General features: G+C 38.8%; 2 protein-coding genes across 3 annotated transcripts in view; one reads left to right on the top strand and one right to left on the bottom strand.

Moving 5' to 3' along the window:
• The window catches only part of svopa (SV2 related protein a), an 8,542-nt gene extending 6,588 nt beyond the window's left edge, over positions 1 to 1,954 (top strand). Inside the window, exons 13-16 of the mRNA XM_014014359.1 lie at positions 229 to 340; positions 417 to 498; positions 606 to 695; positions 776 to 1,954. Coding sequence (XP_013869813.1) covers positions 229 to 340; positions 417 to 498; positions 606 to 695; positions 776 to 982 — 491 coding nt within the window. The 3' untranslated portion in view covers positions 983 to 1,954. The remainder of the gene's footprint in view (positions 1 to 228; positions 341 to 416; positions 499 to 605; positions 696 to 775) is intronic.
• A 1,022-nt stretch (positions 1,955 to 2,976) lies between these two features.
• Positions 2,977 to 7,500, bottom strand: LOC106521688 (D-amino-acid oxidase). 2 transcript variants are annotated; one of them, XM_014014357.1, is made up of 11 exons: positions 7,405 to 7,500; positions 6,808 to 7,008; positions 6,614 to 6,728; positions 6,174 to 6,250; positions 5,192 to 5,257; positions 4,381 to 4,435; positions 4,159 to 4,263; positions 3,992 to 4,074; positions 3,750 to 3,867; positions 3,445 to 3,543; positions 2,977 to 3,371 (listed from the first exon to the last, which is right to left on the bottom strand). In XM_014014357.1, exons 2-11 carry the CDS (start codon positions 6,999 to 7,001, stop codon positions 3,246 to 3,248), a joined length of 1,038 nt encoding a protein of 345 aa, XP_013869811.1. In that variant the 5' UTR covers positions 7,002 to 7,008; positions 7,405 to 7,500; the 3' UTR covers positions 2,977 to 3,245. The 2 variants fall into 2 exon arrangements, with proteins under 2 accessions (XP_013869811.1, XP_013869812.1); XM_014014358.1 differs by having other exon boundaries at positions 6,808 to 7,003; positions 7,405 to 7,495.
• Positions 7,501 to 7,781: the final 281 nt, after the last annotated feature.

The following is a 7,781-nucleotide window of genomic DNA, read 5'->3' as shown; positions in this document are numbered from 1 at the left end:
CTTCTTTTCGGCATGTGCATAATGTAATTCGAACAAATTTATCTAATATATAACTTTTATTAGCAATTTAAACATACAAAATGTTTCATAAGTTGGCGTAAAGTGTCTAGTGTGACAGGGCCTAAAGGTAATTTAACTGATTCCTGCTGACATGTTTGAGGAACAAAATGCTCATATTTTTTCTAGCACTATAATCTGGTGCATGGTTATAATCTTGATTTGTTTGAGGACTCCTGGTGACTCTGTGGGCGATCGATCGACTGGGACGGAGGAAGACCATGGCGTTGTGTTTCCTCATCTTCTCTCTGTGCATCATTCCTCTGTATGGCTGTGTGGGGAGGTAAGCTGGAYTTGAGTTCGTTTTCCAYGAATCCTTCATCCATCTGTACACACTAACACTGGCTCGTTCCTCACAGAGCGTCCATGACCGTGTTGATTTTCATCGCCCGAGCGTTCATAGCAGGAGGCTTTCAGGCTGCTTATGTTTACACTCCTGAGGTAATGCATCCTGATGAACTGCCGCTTTAGCTCCTTTATTTTTTTGTTTTGTAAAAGGAAAACAGGTCAAATCTAGAATTAAAACTTTTTTCCTGTATTTTCTGCAGGTTTATCCCACAGCGACCCGAGCTCTAGGTTTGGGAACCAGCAGTGGAATGGCCAGGGTTGGAGCACTCATCACTCCGTTTGTTGCACAGGTAACGCCTCGAATCTGTGCAAAACATGAACGATTTGAAATGAAGCTGCACTGGTTTAATCGTTTGAATTTGACCTGCAGGTGATGCTGGAGTCCTCTGTGTACCTGGCGCTGTCTGTGTACTGCTGCTGCTGCCTCTTCGCCGCCGTCGCCTCCTGCGCTCTGCCCATCGAGACCACGGGCCGGGGTCTGCAGGAGTCCAGCCATCGCGAGTGGGGACAGGAGATGATCGGCCACAGTTCARGAGGGATCCCTCACTCCAGCTCCGGCTCCGGCTCCCAGGGCTGAGGGCGGACACACAACCAGAAGGGGAAAAGCAGAAACAAGAAAAAAGCTAAAGCAGATTATTTTTTTTRGCCTTCGTCTGTGTTTCTTCTGTTTAGACGCCACAGTGGCATCAGAGAATCAGACAGCACCATCATTTTACAGCACCTTACTGTGTTTGTAACCCGTTAACACCATCACTGGGGTGTTTTCACCACTGTTTAACTCCACACAGCGTGGTTTAGTCAATGACCTACAGAAGTGGAAAAAGCTTGAACAAAGTGAAGAAGTTTCCCAAAGCAGTGAAAGTGTAAAAAATGTTCCAAATAGCTTTTTTTTTTTTTTTTAAAGCCTTCATCAGTTTGTGGCCCAGAGACCAAATCTGAGATATCAGCTTGTTTTAGTTTATGGATCAGTACTCTCATAGAAAACAGGATTATCTTGTGCAAACTGCCTGCTGAAACAAACAAAACAAACRTTTATTAATGTTATGTGTTTTCATTTCATCTTTGGTCAGTACTGGTTCTGTTTCTAATGGGAAAAATCATTTTGGCTGGAAAATACAGGCATTATTGAGCCTGTGTAATCATATCTACTAATGCTTTGGTCAAATCAGTGGCAGGACACATATGTGACCCATCGTATCGACATGAGGATTAARTCAAATTTGGTCAAAATGGCCTAACTACATTTTCAAATTCCTGGCTTTAAAAGCCACATTTTGATATCTGGATCATTCTGATATCATAAGCTTATCCAGAGATATGACTTAATTTGCCTTGTTGGTTATGACAATATATTACTATTTGGTCTGCATCCTAGTAATTATATGTAAATTWATTGAGTAATTTTTCATGTCAATATRMAGAGGAAACCTCAAATAGTTTTTGTRTGTTAAGATTTTACAGTYGGAAAGAAACGAAAACATTGCTAGCTCACTGAGAAAAATTCAAAGTTTTAAGGCGTTTTTCCTGAAAATCTGATTTTTTGTTGTTACTGCTCAAAAATGCCTCAAAAATATTTTTAGGGTTATATTTCAGACAGTTCATTCAAATGATACGGATATAAGATACRGATGATAAGGCATTAATTCATCGTATTTTGACAAAATGCAATTATTGCAAACATTTAAATCTGAACACTATATCTGCCCATTTCCACTTTTGGAGTTAATCCTCATTTTGATGTGATGGGTCACATATTTCCTCATATCCTAACAATTTTATAGATCATTGAGCTCAGCTTCACACCAGAAAACTCCAGTATTTGTCAAACGTTAACCCTGTTTTCCCACCTGTGAGCTGCTGTGTAAATCTGTAGATCARGGTGGAGCTCGCGTTCTCAAATTAACATTCTGATAACGCCGTTTAAAATAACCATGCACCTAGAAGACTGTGATATATGTTGACCAGCTGAGAAATGTGTGGTTTACTATTGAAACAAATACACATTAAAATTGCTGCTAAAAACTGAACTTTTTAAAAGTAAACATAATAAAATAACCACTGTGCTTCTTATATGATCAACTTTTAACATCATAGAAGCTGAATCATTCTGCTGCAAATGATAAAAGTGGAGCTGTTAGATAACTGGGCTGTAAGTAGTTCTGTTCATGATTAATTAAAATAAGAAAAGTGACATCATGCTTATTTTGAGTAAAAAAAATACAAAATTTAATCAAGAATGTGATTGCCTAAATTGACTGTGTCTACATACAAAGTCTGTGATTTATTTTTAAAAGGTGTTAACGATGCKCCTGCTGCTCAGACTAGCTTTAGCGCTGMAGACCCAACCCTGACCATMACCWGGACACGATGCTCCCTCTCTGTAAATAAGCTGTAAATAGTTTGTGGAGACAGATTTGCCAACAGGTCCAGCGAGCCGACTCACATACCTGCCAGTGTTTGAGGTGTAGTGCTGCATTAAGTGTCTGTGTGCACAGATTCTTGTTGATGCACTGGATGTAAATGTGTATGATGTGTATGATACTACAGTAAATAGTCTTTCAAAACCAGSCAGTGGGTTGATGTCTTTTATTATTGAAAAAATTAAAGAGAGATTTAGTGCTTTTMCAACATACATTTATAAAAAGACATTTTTCTGTGAATTACTCTTAAGTCTTTATGGATTTAATCCATCTTTTAATTATAATTAAGAGCAGCCTCATTTCTTAGTGCATTTATTATCTGTTTGCTTTAAAACTTAGTGTTGTAGAGAACATGGAAAGTGCTGATAGTGAATTTTGTTTTTAAAAGCAGCGTACCATTCTTCACTACAGAATACAGAACTAAAGGCGAGCTTTAGGATGTCTGCCCTTTTCTTCCACAATCTGACCGAAGAGCCTCGCCGCCGCCTCAGCACAGCCTCTGTGGATGGTGAGTCCGAAACCTCCGTGACCGTAGTTGTGTATCACCTGTTTGAGTGGCGCAGTTTTTAGAAGCAGGAAAACAAAGAAGTCGACGTGTTAAAGTTGCTGTAATGTTCACCTCGATTGCAGATGAACCGGACTGAATGGTCTCCCGCTCCAGTCGGACTTTGCTGCGAACAGGTCTGAGACCAGACCAGTCCTCCACTATCCTGGCATGCTGAGGAGAGAAGAGATGCACACGTGCGGGGCTTTTTAGTAGAAAGAAAATAAAACTGATTGTCAAAACAAGTGATACAGACACATTTAAATGTTGTCAAATGAGTAAGTATATCAAAAGCAAACACTTGATCAGCCCAGAAAACTCAAATAGTCTCAGCAGAGGCAGAATATTGTTCGTTTTCCTGCTCTCTGACATAATCCCACCTTAAGACTCGGCTCCAGCTTACAAGCTTCTTCCCAGATGTGTTTGTGGTCGATGGAGTTGTTTTGTTCGCTCCAGTTTCCCACTTGGAAAACTCCTCCGACCGTCACAAGACGACTCCTGCAGACACACACGTTCTGAATTCAGCCCCCACTTCCTGCTCTGACGGACACATGACATAGACAGCAAGGGTTCTCATCTGTGTGATGATGAGGTGCTTATCAGTCTGTTGTGTTATTCTTACCCAGGAATGATATACGGTGAATTATAGACTCCATCTTTAACGCTGTGGGTTATAATCCAGTGCTTTAGCCAGGGGGCGTCCACCTTAAACACAAAAGCTCTTTCTTTTTGTCTCTTGAAAGTTATTTACCCAAACTGTCTCAGACGTTGGAAACTTCTCACTCTCACCTTTACTATCTGACCACGGCCCGGTTTAAGGTCCGGGTCCGGCTGCAGCTCTCCTGATCTGACCCCAGTGCAGTTTATAATCACATCTGCCCCGGCTTCAGACAGCTAAAAACAGCCAGGAACAATAAGAACAATTATGTTTAGAGATTATATTTATRGCGACAATCTTTACAGGATGTTACATAATGGGTGCAAGCAGCTTTTCCAAAAAACATCACTAACCTTTTTAAATGACTCAATTTTCTTGTGGTGAAATTTCACACCTTTGTCTTTCAACCTGCAAAAAAATAAATAAATTAGGAGAGATTTAGTGCTTTTACAAGGGTTGCTGTAATTCACTTTGGTCCTGACCCCGTTCAGACTAGTTATCTCATTAATCCTGTCAGAATTACATAATTTTTCCAAATTGATGTTGCTCTAAAGCCATCTACAAACAGGCAAGACACTGATCACAACATTTCCTCTAAACTCCACTCTAACATCTCTTTAACAAACCAGCAATCATAAATATATGGAAATGTTGAAGTATAAAGCTTTTTAAAGATTATTTAATTTTAACTGATTGCGTTTTCATCAGACTGTGCAGAGAAAGTTTTTAGATTACACATTAAACATTTACACATTCAATTTTATTACATTTTAAAGCACTGTTAAAATGGTAGCAGAATTATAAAAAAATCAAAAACAAATTTCAAGCTTTATATTTAACAAAAATACAACTGAGGAATGAACATAACATAAAAGGTCACTCAGGGATGGCAGCTGACATTTTCTATTTATCTACAGATTCATTTGAGTTTCTTATATAAACTGCATAAGAAGGATATAAATGAGATTAAATCCCTATTTAAAGAATGTAAGCAGCCACCCTGAGAGCATTGTTGTGAACATAAACAAGGAGGAAAAGGGACAATAAATCAAAGATACTAAAATTGACGACAAAATTCACATTACTGGATTGAATGACAAAACTATTTAGAGATAAATAAATGTTTAAAAAGCTGATTTGCTATCAGTAGAGGTCATCGCTCACCAGTCCATCAGCCAGGGTAAGTACGTTTTACCTTCCACCATGAGAGCTGTGTTGAACCAGCCATGCCTGGGAAAACATGCCACAGAAGACACACAGTCTTATAAAAACCTTTTACTAAAATAAGACAAAGCGTTAAAGAAGAGATGATGTGCAGGAAGATTGAACAAACCAAAAAAGTATTCAGTCTATTCTTTTTTTTAGATGTGTGCAGTTATAAAGTAATAGCTGCATTTTAATATTAGCTGCACCAGAAAATGCTGCAGTTATGATTTAAAACAAGCTGACAGCCAGATGAACTAATTGGCCTGCAGTTCTATAATTTTATTTCTATTTTTGAGCTGCCGTGACAAAATGTGGGCAGTTATATCATTACCTCTGTTGATCTATGTGCTCATTTATCTGTTAGCATGAACTAGATGATAGACTTTTATTAATTTAATGTAGAGTCAACAAACAAAACACAAACATAGCTGATGGAGATTTTATTTAGCAAAGAAATGAGCTAAAATTTGGTGTGATAGTAGCTGAGAGGCACCTCAAATTCATACACCAAACTAAATATGTGAAATCTTTGTTTTAAAACATTAGCTTTAACTACTGGAATCAACCTAATGAGCCACTGAATAAACTTTTATGAAACTCTCAGCAAGTAATCATTGGATGAACATCTACAACTGATTAACTTCTGGAGCAAACTCAAAATCAAGACGGCAACTACAGCTCATCAACATTAGCAAAACAGAAAATGGCTGTAATTCAATTTTATAGAATTTGAATGGAGACTGTGTGGTAGTAGCTTGAGAGTCATTCCCAACATTTACTCCAAGCACCAACAAATTCCATGAGATACCACAATACTGCTCAAGATTCCATAGTTTTTCAAGATAATCTRCTCCTAATTTCAAACTCTGGGCAGAAAGGTGGCGGGCGATGTGCATTTCTTCCAGGAAAGCTGGTTGTTTTATCATTAAGGAGAACTCACTTGTATCCAGGAAACATCTTAATTTCTCGCTCCGTGAGCTGTCTGAAGCCCAGGACGATGTCTTTAAAGGAGGGCTCCTGTAATCACAAACAGATTATTTATAATTACAATAACACCACAACATTWAAAAAAAAAACGAGTTTCAGCTGTGTTAGCAGGGTTAATCCCAATTAACTCAGTGAAGCCTCTTTTTAGGTGACCGGCCTTTGTCCATCTGAACAAAGCTCAACTTCAGTGCAGCTGAAACTCACAGGACTTCATCTATACTGGTATGTAATAAACTTATGTAATGGTTAATTTGGAGGGAAAATGGCAGCTGTTTTTACTCTTTTCCACTATGCTGTACCTTTGTTCTTTGGCGTAAAAAAAAAGGCCAACAAGGTCCATTCTTATCAGTGAAGTATTTATAAACCACTTCTAAAGATAAAGGCTGTACTCACTGGAAGTGGATCAGTGCAGAGGTTGTAGCCTGACTGAAGGAATATACCCATTTTCATGGACTCTGGTGAGCTCAGACACTTCAACAAGTAGTCAAACGTCTCCTTGTTCCATTTACTGAAAAGAAACAGTTATTACAGTGACGGTAAAAGCAAAGCAATGGGAAAAGTGAGTGGACAGAGGAGATGGCGCATACGTTTCCTGGACGTTGCCTTTATCGTAAAGGTAGGGCTGCCACAAGCCAGCAGCTCCATCGCTGGTGGTCAGTGGAGTGAAACTGTCTGCATACACCTCGATGGTCAGTGGGTGGACTTTGGAGTGAAACTGCTCATAGATGCTCTGAGCTGTGGACAGGCCAATGACTCCWGCTCCAATCACTGCCACCCGCATCTCTGCACTGACAAATATTAAAATTATAAGGCAGTGACATCAATCACCTGGAGGATCCTGTAGATCACATCACATGTGGACATGATTAAACACCTCAAAAGTTTTGTTTTGTCMATTAATCTGWTTATAAATGAAGACATGCATGAAGYTATGAATGCAATTGGAAATGTAYTGAGAAGAAAAGTTTAATAAGAAGYAGAAAACAAATCACTAATTTCAAACAAATTTCACTGAGGGGATATACACGTCACAATGACTACATGCACAGCAGACATGTCGGATAATGTACTTTCAATCGATGAAACAAGTTTATTTTTTGCCAGTGAAAGAGCTGCACAACGYAGACAGTCTCCATATAATGTCTAAACTCGCTACAAAAGTTTCTGAAAAGTTATGGCCTTACCTCTTTTCTGTTTTAATCCACAACCGCGACTTGAATGACTGAAGACCTGCTGTTAAGTCTAGCTGTCACATGGAGAGGGGCGGAGCCTAAAGCTGCGTTCACGTCCCCTCGTTCAAACCAATATCAGAGCGTAAAGATATTCGCCAAGCACTGGACAGAAAAGGCAGGCAAAGTCCACTTTTTAAGTCCTAAGAATCACTTTTTTGATTTCTTGCAAGCAAACAAAGAAATGAGGGATGACTGACGGCTTGGTTAGTGTTCTTTAAGCATAGTTTTTTTGTAGATAGATAGATAGATAGATAGATAGATAGATAGATAGATAGATAGATAGATAGATAGATAGATAGATAGATAGATAGATAGATAGATAGATAGAT

This window comes from Austrofundulus limnaeus, unplaced genomic scaffold (assembly GCF_001266775.1).
Source record: "Austrofundulus limnaeus strain Quisiro unplaced genomic scaffold, Austrofundulus_limnaeus-1.0 Scaffold114, whole genome shotgun sequence".
Taxonomy (NCBI): Eukaryota; Metazoa; Chordata; class Actinopteri; order Cyprinodontiformes; family Rivulidae; genus Austrofundulus; species Austrofundulus limnaeus.
The sequence above is the reverse complement of the archived record's forward strand: the minus strand, read 5'-3'. Positions and strand labels throughout refer to the sequence as shown.